General features: G+C 39.3%; 1 protein-coding gene across 1 annotated transcript in view; it reads right to left on the bottom strand.

Annotated features, from left to right (window-relative positions):
• Nucleotides 1-2,259: 2,259 nt before the first annotated feature.
• Prex2 (phosphatidylinositol-3,4,5-trisphosphate dependent Rac exchange factor 2) overlaps nucleotides 2,260-20,747 on the bottom strand; it is an 85,201-nt gene continuing 66,713 nt past the window's right edge. The window contains exons 6-8 of the mRNA XM_059254010.1: nucleotides 12,529-12,631; nucleotides 7,967-8,034; nucleotides 2,260-2,576 (exon numbers count right to left, since the gene is read on the bottom strand). Of these exons, the coding sequence (XP_059109993.1) occupies nucleotides 2,531-2,576; nucleotides 7,967-8,034; nucleotides 12,529-12,631 (217 nt within the window). The 3' untranslated portion in view covers nucleotides 2,260-2,530. The remainder of the gene's footprint in view (nucleotides 2,577-7,966; nucleotides 8,035-12,528; nucleotides 12,632-20,747) is intronic.

Genomic DNA, 20,747 nt, shown 5'->3' on the forward strand with positions numbered 1-20,747 from the left:
ACTCATCTATTAGAGATTTTTATCAGTTTTCTTATCAGCCAAGTTTTATATGATGTCCTACTCCTGGCTTGCAATACATGTGTAACCTCTTCAATTATGAATGGGAAATACCCAAAAGACCCTATCGTTCTCATACATTAAAGACATTTTGCATATTCCCACTTGATTTTGCAACATAATTTGTATAATTAAATGACAATGCACATCACAAAGCTCCAACTTTAGTAAGAAAATAATTATTAATATTATAGTGGCTCTCACATTAATAAAGAAAAGCAGCACAATGCATAAAGAAAGTAGGTTTCCCAGGTTAAACTCTGACTCCACCATGTTCACCATGTGAACTTGTCCAAGTCACTGGGTTAGTCTTTGCTTTAGCTTAGCTATGGAGTGTGGGCAATAAAACAAGCTCATATTTCATCACTGCTACAAGGTTATGTGAAAAAGGAATAGCAAAATTTGGGCTAGGCAACCAGAGGTACCATTCAGTACACAGTAAACCATGGAAGCTATAATTTTATTACACTAAAAAATTACAGTGATTGATTGATGTTACTATAAACCACTAGGAAAATTTTCAAGTTAGTAAGTGCTGTGTACAAAGATAATATGTTTAACTCAAAAAATCACATTGATCACATTCTGTTATATAGAGTGAATCCTTAAGAGTAATTTATAAATACTGCCAAAGCCGATAATACGCTCGATGAGCTATAACCATGCTTCATAGGCCTTTTGTGCTCTCTGGAGGCTAACTTCCAGGATGAGTGAGGAACAGTGAAGCATCACGAAGGGCCTGTGAGTCCATCAGTTCTCACTCTTACAACTTTCAGCAGATGACAGTCTGAATTACCAGAGCATCAGAGCTGTATGCTGATGATAGCAAGAATGCTCATTTCCCAAAAGTTATGGATGTATGTCATGTAAATAAATACGCAAGTGTAGGCCCTCTCTTAATTAGATTCAAAATACTAAGGCTTTTATTTAGCAACTGATGTTGGTTTCCCCATGATTAATCACATACAGATTTATTGTAAAAAATATCAGGTGCTCTGTGAGTGCCTAATAATTTTTACCTAACTAGTAGGATACATGTACCCCATACCTTTGGAACACATTTTTAAATTAAATATATCACTGGCAGTAAAGACAGCTTTTAATGATGGTCTGAAAGTCATTATGAAATTTATAAAGTAAAACGGTTTGCCCAAACTGTAGTTAAGGTAAGGATTTCATGTGCTTAGCCTACATCCATGCACAGTCCTGTGCTGCACAGTGGCCTTTGGGTCAGTGATGGACAGCCTCTAGGAGATGGTTCCATAGGCCATATTATCTAATAAGGCCATAGTCGTTACAGCTTGTGTAAGTGTATCCTGTGACATTTGTACAATGATAATATCACCTAAAGGCACAATTTATTACTATTATTAAGCAAAGTACAACTCTACCAGAATCACAGTGATGATGTTTTAATTATTTTTAAAATTATATATTTAAAACCAATATTAATCTATTCATGGTGTTAAAAAACGTTAGTGTATCAACACAGAAGTGATATAAACACTGCATATACTTTAGAATGAATAAGTCTATACCTTGGTTACATAAATTATCAAGGTTCTGCCCTAATGGCCCCTTAAAGTACAACAAATAAATCTATTTTCACATCTTATACATACAACTTTATAGAAAAATACTCATGATGGTATATTATTTTAAGGGTCTGACATCTCACAAGAAGACTTCATAAAATTACATTTGTCTTTCTCAGTTCAAGGTTGAGTTTTCAAATAGGTTTTTTTCTTCCTCACTTCCTCCTCTCACTTCCCCAATCCTGGCAACTCCCTATCCACAGCCATCAATGGTCCATCACCCAGTATTCATGGCTCATTGCAGAGATCAACAGAAGCACCTTCCTGCTGGAATGTTTACACAGACAGAGAACATATTTGACAACAGTGAAGAAGTCTTTCCAGAACCTCACAACTTTCTTCACTAACAAGAAGCCTTAGAAGAAATAGAGGCGCAGATTTTTCTACCTTCCACACATGCACTTCGGTGTGGTTCATGGGGGAGATGAACATCTGTGCCTCCCAATCTACACTGTCCCTGACATTTCTGTATGACGGCTTCCAGAGTGTGGCCATCATTTTTAGTGACAGACTTCTTCAAGAAAAACTACCAAGTATTACACGTGTCCACTGGGGAAGTTAAAAACAAATACAATATAATTAATGAATGAGAAAGGAAGCAAAATAGTTAATCCTTTATCTCTGTATATTTTTCCTATAAATTCCAGCAGTGAATTTTGCCCTAATACGAATCTTTAATGTCAATACATAGAGTGTGATGCTGAACTGTCTGAATGAGTTGCTAGTTCCAACATAAATATCCAAAGGGAAACCAAACATCAGTTATTTACACCAGGGGAAAGGGTTACATATTAAATATGCATCTCGTTATCTTCAGAGGAGAACGGTGGACTTGGCGAGCATTTGGAAGCTTCTGCTTGCCTGGCTCTTGGGAATGCTTATTCTTCTCCAACGGGAGGTGGTGGCTCACACAGCTTGTACAGCCTGGAAAAGACACAGGACAGTATGACAATCACTTAGTATAGCACCCTAACCAGAGTGTTTTTTTATTGGCAGAACAAATACATTAAATAATTTCTTGGCTCCATCAGTCATTCACCACATTGTCTGTTCTGTGGAATAGCATATGAATCAGCTTCATCCAAAATTTTGGACCTGTGATTTAGAAAATACTTCCATTTCTTTGAGCACATTTAGAAGGCTGCTCATTAAACAACACTGCCCTTTTACCCCCAACCACAAGACTATTTCTTTGCTTCTGTTATGAACTGTAATGTAAATATCTGATACACAGGCTATCTGATGTGAGCCACTGGTTGAGAACCACTGTTTAGAAGCTGCTGCTCTGCTCGAGGCTGTCTGTTTCCTTTGCTGATAGGAAAATCTATCCCCTGAATGCCAGGAGGCAGTGTTATTATGATAGTTAGCACCCTGTCCACCACAGATATCTTGCAGTGATGTGGTCTCTATCTCATGGGGACCTACAAATTTTCTTATACCTACTACAAATTTCCCTCCTTTTGCACTATCACTGTGGAGCAGAGGCTGGCTGTGGATGGGCTGATGTGACAGCTTCCTGAAACCTGAATCTCAAGACACAGTTAGTTGCTTGGCCTTTTCTAAGAATCTATGACTGGCTCAGCCAGCCATCAACCACCTGTGGGTAGGATCTATCTCCAGGTTCAAGGAATTCATGTTACTTGTGGAGAAGCTGGGGCATACTCCTTCACAGCCAGGCCTAGTTGTTTGAGACCATACTGCAGCAACACACAGCTCAGGAGAACTCATTAGTTTTATACAAGTTGGACAGGGTGGCTAAAAGCTAACTCTAGAACCAAAGCAAAAGGAACAAAATGCTGCCAGATAATGCTAATGACCTCAAGGCCACATGCATTACTTACAAGTGCATCTAGAGCATTGGTTCTCAACTTTCCTAATGCTGTGACCCTTTAATACAGTCCCTCATGTTGTGGTGACCCCCCAACCATACAATTATTTCATTGCTAAATTATAACTGTAATTTTGCTATTATTATGAATTGTAATGTAAATATCTGATATGCAGTACATCTGATGTGTGACCCGCCACCCCAAAGGGCTCATGAGAACAACTGACCTAGCGGCTGAGCTAAAGTGCTTGGGTGTTGGATTGTACCTGTTCTCCTTAAGAATTAAAGGTACACATGTCCTACTTTGTACATTAGTCTAGTATCTCAAATGCGGAACTCAATTTTGAAACGTGTGTGTGTGTATGGGTGTGTGTGTGTGTGTGTGTGTGTGTGTGTGTGTGTGTGTGTGTGGTCAGGGGTGTGTACTGGTGCTAAGGTTTGAACCCAGGGTTTTCATACTTGTTAAGCACGTGCTCCACCACTGAGCTACACTCCCAGTCTCAACAACCCAATCTTACAGCTTTTTGAAAGTGATTCAGACCAGGGTTGCCAAGGAAAGTTACTCCTTTTTGCACAGTAAATTGAAATAACTTAAAAGCATTGTTAGTCACTTTAGAAAACTATAAATTTCTCTCCCAGTGACATACAAAACCATGCTAATTCTAAACCAGTGAAGAGAAACGGGGATGATTTAATACCAAATTGTAAGTCTGGTTAATAAAATAAACTTTATCAGTCTGGAAGCCAGAAGTTACTGTCTTTGGAGGTTTGCAAAAAGTACTTCATGCCTGAAAGGTGGCTTCTGCCCCATAGGTTATCTCCACAGAGAAGGAGAATTTTGAAATGCTTGTTTTGTCCTTCCCAGAGAAAAGAACACATTAAATTGAGCTGAAGTAGTTGGAAGATTCTTCTGCAGCTGAAGGACAAGATGCTGCTTCAAACTGCCTCCTGGGGCTGGGAAAACAGAACAATCAGAAGGTTCTTTTCTTTCTCAATTTCTATCCTCCTGTTTCCATGGGAGTTCTGCCTAGTGCGTAACGAAGTGCAGAGGCCTGAAGCAGGTAATGGAGATGGGAGGGCTGGTGGAGAACGTCCTACTGATCACACTCTATTACCTTCCTCTGCATGCTTGTGCCCAATATGATCAATGCTAGCAGAGAAATGAGTCTTGGAAATGTCTGCCTTGCAAATTGGAGCAAAGGCTACTCCCTGTAGTCACCAAATGCAATAATAGCTCTGTCTACTGCAGAGCCAGGAAGCTTCGGCTTCTGTGAGGCTTCTTGGAAGTGACTCAGGGTTATCTGAGTTCAGATACACTTGTAATAGATATTGTACAGTTCTGGGAGTATAGCACAGGCAGGTGAATTTTGGGAGTGAAATGTAATAGGTAAGGAGCTGGACTCTAATGCTGCAGCTTTTACTTTTGGCATCTAAATTATCGGTGTGTGTGTGTGTGTGTGTGTGTGTGTGTGTGTGTGTGTGTGTGTAGGGGACTTCTGCTGGCCCAGCATATGAAGCTATTATCCTACACATGGTTACCAGAGGTTCTGCATGAGTGAGGGCTGTCCTGGCCCCACTTCCTCTTCTGCCTTGTTGGGCTTATACTTCTGCATCGAGCAGAGTCCCAAAACTTCATTGCCTACAACCACGCCCTTTATCCTCCTACATGTGCTAACAGGGCTACAGAGCAAATGCCTCTTCTATAGTTAAAATATACGGTGTCTCAGCAATTGCCCATCTAGCAGATGAGAAGTTGGAATCTCAGAGAGAAACACACACACACACACACACACACACACACACACACACACACACACACAGGAGTTGGGACTCAGAACTTGTTTTTCTCTTCTCTCTCTTTTAAGCAATGATGTGTGCTACCTCTTTTCACCTGCTTTCACTGAAAGGCCTGCCCCTCCCAGACACATAACAGAAAGTCCATATATGTCAGTATATGTTTGCCAAGTGAAAGATAACAATAATAAAGAAAGTGGATGTTAGGAATACAATGATGGAGGCTGGGTGGGAGATTTGAACCAAATAAAACCTTAGGTAGAGATAGCTCATTGGACCTCCAAGAATGAACTTTCTAGAAATCTTTTGCCAGCTTTGCCAATGGGTAGTTTGGCCCTGAGAACTAAGTGTGTCCTCCAGCTAACTAACTGTCTTTGAGGAAAGTGCTGGTTCCTGTCAGGAGGGAGCCTAGGCCGATGTGAGCCTCTGTATTCTAGCATCTCCAAAGACCGTGGCTCTTCCCCTCTTTCTCCACTCCTCTCTTCTCCCTTCCCCTCCTCTCCTCCACCCGTTCCCTCTTTCCCCTTCCCCCTTCCCTTCCTCCCTCCCCTCTTTCCTGTCTCTTCCTTGCTGGGAATCAAATCCTGGCCCTTGAGCAGTCCAGGCAGACTTGCTAGTGCTCTACCACTGAGTTACGTCCCCAGTCACACACTTCATTTCTTTAAGTGGAAGCTCCTTCAGGACCACAGTCACTTCTGTCCTGGGCTTCCATCCTCCCTGGGGCAACAGTAACACACACTGTATTTCCTCATTAAATAACTGCAGAATGAGTGAAATAGTGAATAAAAATTTGAAGTGATTTTTATTTCTGTCTTAAGGCTTTATTCCCTCGCACAACGTGTCAATTTTATAACTGGTTCATTTTTATTATGTTTCATCTCAAAGTGTTTTAAAGATAATCCAATAGAGAAAAGTCTTGAGTTCATCAGTTTGTTTTCTTGTGTTCAGCTGGAGTATTGGTTTATTGATCGGGTCCTGAAGCCTTATTCCAACCCCACTGTTTATTAGTGTTCAAAGGCTCTAGCTGAAAATACCTTGTAAAGCTATTATCTTGTTTTCTTATTGGAATTTTAACACTTCAGTGCTTTTATTATACAAATATACCACATCTGCTCATGGTGCTAGAGAGAACGTTCATGTGTAATGATTCTTTAGCAATAGAAAGCCTTAAGACTCTAATCTAATCAGCCATGAAGGATAACATTAGCAAGACTGGAGGACTACATAGAGTTGGGAGTCAGCACTGAAAATGCATGCAGCTACAACAGGAGAGCCCCATCCATTTTCGTGGGGAAATACGTTTTCCCTCTTAAAAGCACTCTCACCCCCCAAGTTGTTTCTCAAATGAAGTATAACTTTGTAAACGGCTGTAGTCACTATCCCCTCTCTGGTAATGGTGTTGTGAACAGAAACAAAGAACATCTTACCTAAGTCAGGCTCTGGAGAAGCCTATGTTTTGTTAAAATACAAACATATAATAATGATCAAATGTAAGAGTAATTATTTAATGTTGCTCCACTTCAAGATAGATGCCTGCTTACCCTAATCATGGGAAATCAAATGGAAAACATTTCTCTATGTTCATTCACTTAGAGTCCTTTCATATGATAATTGGTGAACTGTGAACATTTGATATAACCAACAAAAAGCTCACTAATTCATTGAATTCATTTATTCATTCCTTGGTCTTGAAAGAAATGTAAATATTTGATGTCTTATATAGTCACTGATTAAATAAAAGTATATTCTCTGTCTTCTGAGAACTCATATTGGGGTTGGGCAGAGAAACCTCTAATTATTATGGCAACATGACATAAAAAGAGGCATAATGTGATACCCAGGATACCAGGAAGCCTGACAAAACAGCAACTCAAGCAAAACTCAAAGTAGGAATAACATCCAAACTGGGATTTGTGAGTTAAATAGGAGTTTTCCAGTCATGGCAGAGAGAAGAGCATGGCAATCTCAGAGGGGCAATGCAAACGGTAGACAGTCACAGAGGAGCAATGGAAATGGTAGACAATCACAGAGGGACACTGGAAAGGGCAGACAGTCACAGAGGGGCAATGGAAACGGTAGACAGTCACAGAGGGGCAATGGAAATGGTAGACAGTCACAGAGGGGCAATGGAAAGGGTAGACAATCACAGGGGGCAATGGAAACAGTAGACAGTCACAGAGGGGCAATGGAAATGGTAGACAGTCAGAGAGGGGCAATGGAAAGGGCAGACAATCACAGAGGGGCAATGGAAAGGGTAGACAATCACAGGGGGCAATGGAAACAGTAGACAGTCACAGAGGGGCAATGGAAATGGTAGACAGTCACAGAGGGGCAATGGAAAGGGTAGACAGTCACAGAGGGGCAATGGAAAGGGTAGACAATCACAGAGGGGCAATGGAAATGGTAGACAGTCACAGAGGGGCAATGGAAACGGTAGACTGGTAGTTACATTTTGAGTTGCATTTGCATAGACCCTTCTTTTTGAATTCACTTTCAAAATAAAAATGTCCGTTTATTTCGGAAAGCATTCATTAGCCCCTCACCAAACTGAACCACTGAATTCACCAATTGAATTTCTTACAATTAGTGTCAGTATGACACTGAGCATGGACTAGAGCACATACCTTTGCCATGACTGACACTGCCAGAGGCCAGCAAGCCCTCAGGTAAGTGGTAGATGGGGTACACTTACCTTGGAGCTGATTGAGGAGTCCGGTCTCTAACCCCCAAGTTCTTAGCTGTGTTCTGAACTCTTGCACCCTGAAAGTCAGGGAAATCATTTCAGCTCAATGATGTTCTGAGTTAATTCATATAAACATGAGTTGAGACATTATTCTAACACTGTTTAACATCAAGGTACACTAATAAGGAATACAACAGAAACCACTATATGAACATTTTATGAGTGCTCTTATGAGTTAAATTATATGGTTCTAAATACTATTTAGCCCATAGCCTTAGACTCATTCAAAAGTCAGTTTAACAGATTCCCATTTATTCCCACACCTTAATCTTTATCCTCAGAAGCAATTAATAACTTAAAACAGTGAGAATAGGACATGATCAATGCTATAAACACACGCTAGTCCCCAACACTTTCACAGAACAGGAGTCACACCTGCATCTCTTCAGATGGACAGTTATTTTAAGTGTAATAGTGTTTTTATAAGAAAACATCTTCTAAATAGTTCTAAAGAATCTTTATACAAGCCATATAAATGTGGATTTATGCAATCTAAGAGTTTTGTCTCAAAGTTGGTGATATAAAGACAATTTTCTTCAGCAATAAAAAGGACCCTGTGACCTGTCAGTTTCATGAATGAAATTATAACCGTTGTTTAGTTCCTAATGGGAGCTAATTACATTTTGACCCAACTATGAGGGTTTGGTGCTGGGAACAGAGGAAGGAGAGTGGCTAAAACAAAACTCTGAAATGCTCCAAGTACCCACTGCACATCCAATACTACCCTAAATAAAGTTGAGAGTAAATGAATAGAAACCCTAAAGGATAGATTCTCTCAAAATAAAACTAAGAAATGAAAACAGATCTGGAAAGATGAACAGGCAAAAAGGACATACAAGAAGGGATTAAAGAATAGTAGCCAGTCTTATTTCTTTTGAAGACATTGAATACTTAGGAGAATATCTGCAAGAACAAAATAGATTTCTACACACTTCACCAAGCTTCCCTTCTTATTAAAATTTCCATTAGCCATACTTTATCAAAACCAGGAATCAGTACAATATGATGCTATTAATTATGGTACATTGTGTTCAAATCCCACCACTTGCTCCAAGAAGGCTCCTTTTCTGGTCCAGGATCCTCCAGTGTAGAATTTCATGCTGCATTTTGTGAACAAGGTCCATGCTTCTATGACAGCTACTCAGAACCTGTTCTTGATGACCTTCGTACTTTGGATGGGTACCAGCCAATATTATGTATAATGTCTCTGTCTTATTTAGGATTTCTATTGCTATGAAGAGACCGCGACCACAGCAACTCTTTAATTGAGGTGGTGGCTTGCAGTTTCAGATGTTTAGTCCATTATCATCATGGTAGGACATGGTAGCATGTAGATGGACATGGTGCTGGAGAAGTAGCTGAGAATTCTACATCTTGCAGGCAAAAGGAAGTAGTCTAAAACACTGGGCAGTTTCTTGAGCATATATGAGATCTCAGAGCCTGCATCCACAGTTAAACACTTCCTCCAACAAGGCCACACCTCCTAATAGTGCCACTCCCTTCAGGGGCCATTTTCTTTTAAACCACCACAGTCTCAGTTTGGATTTGTCTGGTGTGTGCTTATAATTAGAGAGAGGAGATGCATTTTTTAAAACAAGAAAATCAAGGAAGTGACTTTGGGGCATTCTCTGTGGATGACATTAGGAGATACATGCTGTCCCTGTATCTTAGCACTTGTGAAATTACCTGATCTCTTTTCTAATGGGACATCTACAGTAAAGTCACCACTTCTTTGTAGGCTTTGCAAAGAAGTCACGACTATGAGACTGTGAATAGTGAGTCTCCCCTTCATACTTCTGCTCACCATTTCAGCCCCCACTGATGATACATCAATATTGTGATGGAATGGAATTTTCTATCAAGATGAGTTTCAATTTCCCAAATCCTTTATTCAAGTATATATTTAACGCAGCAGGAACTCACAGATAATGATTAATTTCATTCTGAGGTACAATATGAATCTCTTAAAATTTTTCTCTCAAATTGCTCTGGTTTTGAGTACTGGGAGTTCTTTCTGGTTGCTTCTTGTACACCTTGATCCACCTTCATAATATGTCAGTGCCTGCTTTTGCCCAGTACCCAAAGGCCATCTTTTCATCTCAGCAAGTAAGTCACCATTTTTCCTTGGACACAACACTTCCTCCCTCCTTCCCTTTCTTCCTTCCTTCCAAATCGTGTTTAGAAGCCAAGATCTGGATACTCTATGTCCTTGTTACTACTAGCAAAAAGCTGCTTCTAGACCTTTTTAGCAGACAGGGTTAGTTTACTAACAAACATGCTCACACACTATTTCTACATCTATACTTAATCTGTGTGTGCACATATTGTGTGTATACACACGTGTGTGTGTGTGTGTGTGTGTGTGTGTGTGTGTGTGTGTGTAAGTGCATGTGTGTTGGCTATATCTATTAGGTCATACTGACACTAAAGTACCACAGGGCTCATTAGTGATTCCAGCCTTTTCTTTCTTACTTATTTATAACTTATTTCTCTGTCAGTGACAACCCAGCTTTTCTTGCTTAGATTAGCATTGCTAGTGAGTTCAATCCTAATGTTTACAAGAATTAGTTTTAGAATGTCTAGGTCATACCTGCATAAAAAATGTTTTGTAACTAGGTACAATATTCATGTATAATTCTCTGTGTCATTTCATAATATTTCACTAAGTGATAGAAAGCTTTTCATATAACTGGTGTAATTGGAAACAACTATTGGCATATTTTCTATTCATCTATATAATTCTCAGATGAAAGAGTGATAAACAAAATATGTGCAGTTTAGATTCTACCTGGCTTTTTGGTCTTTCTGATTCTATTTATACATATATATATGTATTTATTTATTTATCATGTATTGATATGTATATCATGTATACACAAATATGTATATCATGCTTGTAATGAACTTTGTAGCAGTGATGTCAGACACATGTATATCAACTTCTCTTTATCTCTATTTTCTCTATGTCCATTTTGTTTTCATGATTGAAGATATTACAGAGGATCATGGTCACTCAGACCCACAGGTAGAAATGCATATGGAACCAACTCAAAATAAACTCTTCAGTGGAATGTTCATGAAAGGCTCACTCTAGCTCCTTCTCCTCATAAGGTGTAATTTTGGGAGAGCTTTTCCAAAGTTTCCCATGTACATTCTCTAGGAGTAACACAAGAAAAGCAAAGAAGACTTCATTCACCCTTTTGTTCTTGTTTCTGACCTAAATCCCACCTCTGATGTAAAAATTTACCTTTTTTCTTTTAAAGCAGAACTTGCGCATGTACTTCCCCAAGTCCTTCCTAAACCTCACCACAGTTTGCATCTGTGTTTGTCACTTGCCACCTGGACAACAGTATGTCACACTTTCCTGGTGGGTCTAAACTTAACGAATCCCTGTGTGACCTTCTAAGTTCCATTCAGTCAACTGCTAACCCAGGATACCTAACGCAGAAGTGCCCAGGCACGCACACTCACTGGACCTGCGATCCACATTGCACTTGCTAGTCCGCTGTTGGCTTCTTCAGTCCATTTCTTCACGGCTAGCTTAAAATTCCGTAGTGAAATCTTGGGAACAATCCCGGTGTGTGTGTGTGTGTGTGTGTGTGTGTGTGTGTGTGTGTGTGTGTGTGTGTATGCTTATGTTTGCCTGAGTCAAGTTTTAATGAATAAAGTGGCTATAATAACAAGAGCATATCTAATGAAGTCACTGTCACTGAACAACTCAAGGCAAGTAAGCTTTTACTGCAGCAGGCCAAGGATGGAGACAGAAAAATGTAAAATTGATGACCTTCATTTTTCTTATTACTGCTTAAACGTCTTTTGGACTAGCTCAATTCTATTTTCTAATCAGAACAATGGAAGCCAGTGCATTTAAAAAAAGAATTTAAACTATTTAAGACCAAGTTACCTTGGTACTTCAAATGCTATTGGGTTACAGTTTAGGGAATTCATTTTATTTAAAAGGGAACACAGAAAGAGTCCAGTCTCTGGTGATGGAAAGACAGTTGAAAGGATCATACTCAGACTCAAATGGAAATTCCGAGGTGAGCACTTTATCCTCAGGATGATGCATACATCATGCACACATCTTATCATGGACTGGAAGACTTTGGCAGATCACAGAAACTGGCAGGGCTCTCAATCCCTCTTCTTCTTTGCCTCTGTCCCTTCCTAACTTCCCAGGTTTAGTAAATTGCCTACAATTTCCAGAAGTGCCATACATCCTTTATTTTGTTACTGCTAAAGGCCCAGTCCACTCTTGTTTTGTGTGACCATTTCCCTTCCTGCTTCCAGGTCACACAGCAGAGAAACCCTTTTCCCAAGGGTCCGCACTTGGACTAGGTATCTGTACTGTTTTCTCATTGCACAAGCTTCTCAGTCATGGCTTACCCAGAGTCCCATGCCTAGAAATGTCCATCACACACAGGCACCCATAAGCCACCCGATAAATAAAGAGTGGCAAATCAGGTCCTAGAAAGCAACTCCCCTAAGACAGACAGCAGAGAGGGACTTACCTGCTTTCTCATCACATCGGTGGCCTGCATAATGTATCTAGGAGGCAGCCCATGGCTTCTGGCTAGAATGATGGCCTGCTCCAGTGTAACACTCAGGGTGCACCTGTGGGCCAAGGTAATGGGAAGTGCAGTTAGACCCTGATCCATTCCTAGAGAAATCAGAGCTACCAGTGTCATCAGAAACCAGTCAAGCTCAAAGTTGCTCAGAATCCAATATTGACTCCTCTACATGGAATTCCTGTTTACAAAGGGGCCACTGAGGCACATACATTACTGGGGATATACGTTAAAACGTTTAAATTTAAAATGAACTTATTGTAAATTATGTACAAAAGAGAACTTCACCACGGGAAACTGAATAACCATATTTATAATAAAATTTTTACTTTTATTAATAATGCATATAATTTAGAAGAAATAGTTTTATATTTATCCACTTCTACATATTGGCAGTTAATAGATTTTGGGTTTTGTTTTTAGAGACACAGTCTCATAACTTAGCACAGAGTAACTTCAAACTCATGATCGCCCTGTCTCAGCCTCTTCAGGAATGGAATTACTGGGCTAGGAATTTTTCTAGATCTGTCCAGGACTTTCTTCCACTAGTGACAGTAAGAAACACTAAGTAACAATGCAGGTGATCATATATGAGGAAGTCTGACTCATCCTTAGTTATGAGACTATGGTACAGAATTCCAACACATTTGTTAGATTTTACTGATTATCTAAAGGAAGAAGAGGGGATTTAAAAGCACCATTTGTAATAAGAAAAGACCCTGCCAAGGTTGGGCTCTATAATTACACATCACTCTAAGGAGGAACATGATGAGTTCCTCTGCCCAATAAATAACTCAAGAAGTTGCCTCCTCATAACCACTGCCAAGAATTCCTCTGGATTGCTCACATGCCAATGGTCTGAAGTTACATAATTAGCTTCTATTTGAACACAGTGTTCACAGGTATTTAGTGTCTGAGTCAATTCGAATTGTTTCATGCACTGTTGTATGTGCACCTGCAGGCCACCCAAGGCCAACCAGTGTATCTGATGGTTCATGTAAAAAGAAAATCAATTTCACTTAACTGCCTGCCTCCTCAACAGACTACAACCTTTTTGTCCTCCATAAGGTATCCTCTGCTCCAATTTTAAATCTGTTGACCCTAACAGTTTAATCAATAATGCTCCTTACACTAGCTGAACGAAGTTCAAGAAATAAAAAAAAAAATCTTAATTTCATTTTCTAATCCCGAGACATTCCTGCACTTTTCTGATAAAGCATGGCTTGCCTCTTCTACTGGGGACACAGATACAGTGAGGGTTTTCTGTCATCAACCTTCTTAATCATTTTACACTGACTTATTCCTCATTTTACAAGTTGTAAATAGTGACACAGCAGGAAACTGCCTGCCAGAGACTTGAAAATATTTGAGTTCAACTGGGCCATAGATGTCCAATAATATACACTAAAGAGGGGGCATCCAAGTGTTAGTTATCTCTTTTGTCTGCCCCCCCCCCAACTCCCTGGTCTTTCAAGAAAGAGTATCATTATTTAACACTGGCTGCTACTCACTATGTAGCCCAGGCTGGCCTAGAACTCACAGTAACCCTCTTGCTTAGCCTCCTAAGCGCTAGGATCAGAGACATGGGATACCACATCTGGCTGAGTGACACCTGTTTAAAAAATCAATGATATCTCATTTAACCTTCAAATAGGTATGTATGTTTTCTTTCCCCAGCCAATCAAAAAGAATACTGTGTTTATTTTAATGAAGTCTCAGGATTGACTAAAAAATATTTTAAAGGACATTTTTTCAAAGAAACAAAATATTGAGAATGCTGCCTGCTTGCAATTCAGGATGCCAGGCTTCTCCGGGCTCATATTTCCATGCACAACATCTAGAATTCTACCACCCTAAGTGCAGTATGCGCAGGAAAGCCGAGCACAGAGCTCCCAGCTCTGTGGGTGATAGGTCATTATTTGCCTCATCACTCTTTATTTTCTCTCAACTCTTTCGATCTGAATGCCAGGTGGTAAAATGCAACATTTTATTCCTTGCATCTACAAGACTCCAATTCCTGAAAGTGGCATGTGGATTTTTCCTTGTGAATAAAAGCAAGCACAAAGCACACCCACTGTCAGGTTTTACAAGACACCATTGGATTTTACAAGTGATTTGATTAGAGAAGGGCTGAGCTTCAAACCTCACACAAGCAAAAGAAAGGACATGCGAGAGGCCAGGAGTTGGGAGAAATCCTACTCAGTAGGAAGTTCCTTGCTTGACTACACTATCTCCTTTCGAGAATAATTTCTGCTCTCAATAATGGACAAATTTTAAATAACTATATTTTTGTACTATCTTAGAAAAATATGGTCTTTCAAATTTGTATCTCTTTCTAGTTGCAACTAAAATGGAAAGAAAGAAGAAAAACAAAAAAACTTAACTAGACTTATTTTCCCTCCTTTGGTTTACATGAAAGTAATTTAACATTTATATTGCATGATATAAACGTGCAACTTTAAAGCAATTTATCAATGTCACAGAGTAGTATGTGAATACTTCATAAGAGGCAGATAAGTACAGTGAATAAAATTCCTAGATTACCTCACTAATAAGATATTCCAGATTCATATCCTGTCTTATACTTGTGAGGACATGTACTTGGTGGGGTGGTAAATCACAGAAGAATTACTAGTTCTCTACAGAAACAAAAACAGGACAGTGTATCTGTGCTTATGACTAACACATTTCTAGACATCCTGCATTGAAACTAGAACCAACGCATTACTATTTTATATACACGTAAAAAAAAATCATTATATTTTACATAATGAAAATAAGATATGATTTGAGGGGTAATGTTGATAATGAAGTAAAATTACAAAGGCACAGTACCTGAAAAAAAAAATGATAAACTAAAGCTAATGGGTCCGATTTACATTGAAGGATAGTTTGTTTTAGAAGTTTTTTTGTGTAAGATGCGTGTGTGTGTGTGTGTGTGTGTGTGTGTGTGTGTGTTCACATGCATTCATGTGAATGCTAACAGTCAATCTTAATTGTTTATCCTCAAGAGCCTTCCACCTTGTTCTTTTTCCAAATAGGTTCTCTCCCTGGCACCTGGAGCTCACTTAGGATATGGTAACTGGCCAGCAACCCAGAGGGACCCACCTGTCTCCACTTCCCAGCACTGGGATTACAGGTGCACATCACAACAGCCAAAGTGTTACGTGTGATCTGGGGGTTGACTTGAGTCCTCATGATCATACAGCAAGAACTTTACCAATTGAGCATCTTCTCAGCACCTAACGCAGAAGAATGCCTTTCATTCATTCATTCTGGGCTACTTTTGTGTGTCCACTTTGCACCAAGTACCATTACTTGCCAGCAGAACCAAATGTGGTTCCATATCATTTCACTTGCTTGCAATGATCCTTTTGAGGTTCTTAGAGTGGCCCTGGCAGGATACAGACATCATAACATTATTAAGAAGCTAATTGCCTGGGTTCTTGTTGCAGCTTTCTTAAGCAGCAGTTACCTCCACAGCATTCAAATTGTGGGAAAGAATGCCCAACCCCAAGATAATGATGGGGTGTAGTGCACTGGAATATGAACTGCTCTGGTAGACACATAGGTGTTTCTTTTAACAGATGTGAGACATTGCTGATTACCTGATTTCACACACTCCAGAGCATCACATGTACTTGTGACCCATTAGTTTTAGCAATATTTGAACTAATGACAGAGTTCTACCTGTTAGAAAGATGTAAGTGCTTACACTCAGTTTCAAATTAAAATACTTTCTCAAATTCACAAAGTAAAATGTGTTAACTGCAAAAGGTTCCAACTGCTATTTTCTTCACTCCCAGCTTCTTCATTCATAATGTATAGTCTTGTGTAGACTTTTAATGGCTGCCGGTTATTTCTGGAACTGAGCTAGCAGAAGCTGGGTTAGGATGCATTCAGGATAGCTTGACTGAGATTATTTAGATGATTCATAGTTGCTTCCACATGGAGTTAGGGTATTTTAGTACTCTGGTACAGCAATGGCTTCCAGAGCATTCCTTCTTGCTTACACACTGCACAAAGCCATCCTATATTGAAAAGCAGATGCAGGACCAGAGGCTATGATGCAATGCCCCCACATCCTGCTCCTCTTGACTGGAAGTGTGTGATCAGAGAAAGCAAGCTTGAAATATACAAAGCTGGAAGCTATCTGTGTAATAACTTTCAAAATGGCATGGCTCAGTCCATGTGCTACAGAATTTCATAAAGTTTTAGATTAACAACCGAAAAGTGAACAAGCCATTAGCAGTAATACATTTTTGCTACTGAAATGTTTTTCTGAACTCTCAGTAACTCAAATTAAATCAGTCATGCTAGAAGCTAGAACAAATTTTCTATTCTCTTCACAGGAAAATTATATCACAAAATTATCATAATTTGCTAGGCAGTCGAAGGCAGTGCCATAAAAATTGTGGGACAAAAGGACAGAACAGGGTCACACAATAATATCATATTCTAAATTTTGTAAGGCTTATATTTATTAGCATTTACCCCTTGTGACTTGTCCTTGTTCTGATATTTGGTAAATATTAACTTTTATTTCTTTTTTGTCTTCTCATTTTTCTTAAAGAAGGCACTTAACTTCAAACCTATCATCTCCACTATTCCAGCAAGAACAGTCTTCTACCTCTCACTGTTACCAAATGATAAGACGACATTCTAGGCCTTTCTTCAACTGAGTCTCACTGATGAGGAAAAGCTAAGATTCTCAAAATTGCTTAAATGTAAAATGCTGTATTTCATCCCTGTATTAACTCCCATCTACTACACACTAAGTTCAGGTCTTTGGACATTCAGTTTTCCACGAGGCAGCTTTTGCAATATGCTTCCTATTTAAGATGCTTCATGATACTCTTATAATAAATTAGTAGGCTTAGTGTGCTGGGCTCTGCTGACTCCCCATGGGAGACCTTGATTTGGGAGATATGGGGATGAGGGCTGGCTTGGCAGAGAGGGCTGGGAGGTGGGAGGAGGGAGGAGGGGGATTTGTGGGTGGTATGTGGAGTAGAAAATTTCTTAATAAAAAAATGAAAAAAAAATAAAGAAAAAAAGCCTCTCAAAGCCTCAGGGCCTTCTGCACATTTGGTCATTTACAATAATCATGGACGAAAAAGCAGCTTAATTCTAATTACATCTTCAAACCTTCCAAGGTCTATTGACTCATTTAATGTTGATTTAAATTGTAGTGCACCAATCTCTTGGGGGGGCAGATGCTTTAAACTTAGCACCTGGGGAGATGCTGCATCTCCTCTGGACCACAGGGATGATGCTGGATACGGAATAAGACTGATGGGGGAACCAGTGTGAGTGCTGGTTGTGGTACCTGGTGTTTTTGCTCTCAAGGCCAGTGTTAGAAGCTTTTGTTACTAGGTGTGTGTGTGTGTGTGTGTGTGTGTGTGTGTGTGTGTGAGAGAGAGAGAGAGAGAGAGAGAGAGAGACAGAGACAGAGACAGAGACAGAGACAGAGGGGGGAAGGGGGGGGAAATTGAAATTAATTGATCCAGGTCCTGGCTATAATTCAATATGACAAATTTAAAACATGAAGACCAGACTGATGATAAACATCTCTGGATTTGTAGCTACAGTTTGTCATACAATAGTATCGTGTATATGTTCATCTAAAAATATTTTAAGATGAACACAGAAAAATGCAACTCTTAAGAAGAGTTTCTTAGTATTTACTCTCCCTCCCACATGTGAAAAATCATGAGTGAGATTGAACACTAGTTCAAAACTTTTCTCTGTGTCACAGTACACACTTGGAATCTAAAACATCCATTATCAATGAGTTTACAGATGAGTATTGATGATTCAAAAGTAACTTGAGCAGTGTGGTATTTTTTAACAATTTTGAGCATTAATTATAAAATGACATCACTTGGATAAATATGATCTTATTAGAATGCTATTTAAATAATTATTAACTTACAAAAATGGAGTATTTGGTAAATAGACATCTGGACTTTACAAGTTTTTGTCAGAGTCTCTGAGTTTAAGAGAGTAAGTGTTGAGCAACAGCCTCCACTGGGAACATACTTGTTTGGAGATGTTGCCCCCTAACAAACACTCTGTGTAAACTGGCTAACCCTGATGCTCACATGCATTCACTTGCCTAATTTGAACTAGCTGAATACAAAAGAAAATCATACTGTTAATTTGAAATCCGCGAGCTTTGTCTGGAGGTAGAAGTGTATGTCATGATCACAGTCTGAGTTTCTTTTCACCGTTCTTCACAGCTCTGGTGCTGCCTTCACTCATGGAGACCAGGGAAAGAAAATTCTCCAGGAGTGCAGCACCCGGCACAATCTGATAAGGACACCCTGAGGAAACTATTATTTTGATAAAAATTCCTCACATGAATTATGTCTTAAGTAGCTTTTAATTCATATTTAGAGTCTTACAGATTTAGAACATAGAAAATGAAATCATTTCCCCCATTCAGTGGCAGTCTTGGTTATTTCTCCTTTAATTAAAAGCTGGGTCACTTTGTGCGAGTATTGGGAGCACATTATTAAGAAGCTAATTGCTTGGGTTCCTTTTGCAGCTTTCTTAAGCAGCAGTTACCTACCTGCACAGCATTCAAATTGTAGGAAAGAATGCCCAACCCTAAGATAATGATGGGGTGTAGGGCACTAGAATATGAACTGCTCTGGTAGACACATGGGTGCTTCTTTTAACAGATGTGAGACATTGCTGATTATCCGATTTCACACACTCCAGAGCATCACATGTACTTGTGACCCATTAGTTTTAGCAATATTTGAACTAATGACACAGTTCTACCTGTTAGAAAGATGTAAGTGCCTACATTCAGTTTCAAAATCTCCTTCTCTTGGATATTTTTATGGCCCCATTTCTTTCTGACTACAATAAAAAGAAATCTATGAAACAGATATGTTAGAGATTCACCAACTTGATGAGAAAGAAGAAAAAGGAGGCATGGGAATTAATTTATTAAAGACATAGGCTATAAAGACTTTTAAAATGTGATCCAAATCTTGCCATTTTCATAAGCCCACCCTGGAGTAAATGTTACAACTTCCCAAAAGTAATTGCGTAGTGATTATGATGACCTCTTATGGGTCCATTAAAAGTGGTGTATTACCATGAACCCAATGTTATTAAGTGTAACTTGTGCTTTCACAGGAGATCAATGTGTGTGTGTGCAACGGATTACTACATCTACTAAGGAACATTGCATCCTACTCATTACCTGTTTTTAACTAACTCTCAAAACCCCCTCTCTAGCTGTACTGCCAATGCTATCTTTTGTCTACACTGGTACAATCCCACCCTGACCCTTCTGTTTGGGTTCTTCTTGGTGTCTTCCACTGAGAAGACGGCCTTCTTACAGGGCAAATGAAAATGCAATTATCTGCATGGCTTAGGTTTCTCCTATCTTCAGATGAGGTATAAGGTCTTCACAATACAGTCTTGGTTTCTGCTAGCTACTACATGCTTTAACTGTACCACTGACATTCTCTGCAGTCACTAGCCCTCTACTTTGCACAAACTGCCCCTCACATGCTCTCTGTGAGACCTGGTTTAAGTAACATACTATATCCTACTCATCTGGAGAGTGTACATTTAAGAACACAGACACTGGAGAGATGGTTCTCAGTAGGATTCTGGCTTAGATGATAGGTCTGTGACCTTGAACAAGTTATTTAATCTCTTGAAATTCTGTGTTTCCCACTATAAATCTAGTTAAATGATAGTAGATATGAGGTTTTTTTTTCTTCAGGATGACATAAAGTAACTCATCTTATTACTTTTCATAGAGCATATAGTATATAGTATAGTCTCAACAACTATCAAATTTCATTAATGTGACCACTGCACCATCACCAATAGGCTGGAGTGGTATCTGTGTCCGCTGTAGGCTTTCTAGATCATTGTCTGCTTCTTGGTACTCAGTAAGCATTCAGTACATATCTTTTTAATGTATGCATGTACTCCTAAAAGACAAGATTCATTTCTTTATAGTCTGGATCTGGCATCTATTTTTAAGAAGGGTCCACTCATTAAATCTCTTCAGAAATATGACAAATGCATTAAAAGGATAATAGATATTGGCAAAATCAATAACTGGTTCCCTTATAGCATATACATGAAAGATTTGGTTTCATTTCCATATCTCCAGATCCAAACACTGTTCG

The sequence above is a fragment of the Peromyscus eremicus genome, chromosome 2 (genome assembly GCF_949786415.1).
Source record: "Peromyscus eremicus chromosome 2, PerEre_H2_v1, whole genome shotgun sequence".
NCBI classification, from domain to species: Eukaryota; Metazoa; Chordata; class Mammalia; order Rodentia; family Cricetidae; genus Peromyscus; species Peromyscus eremicus.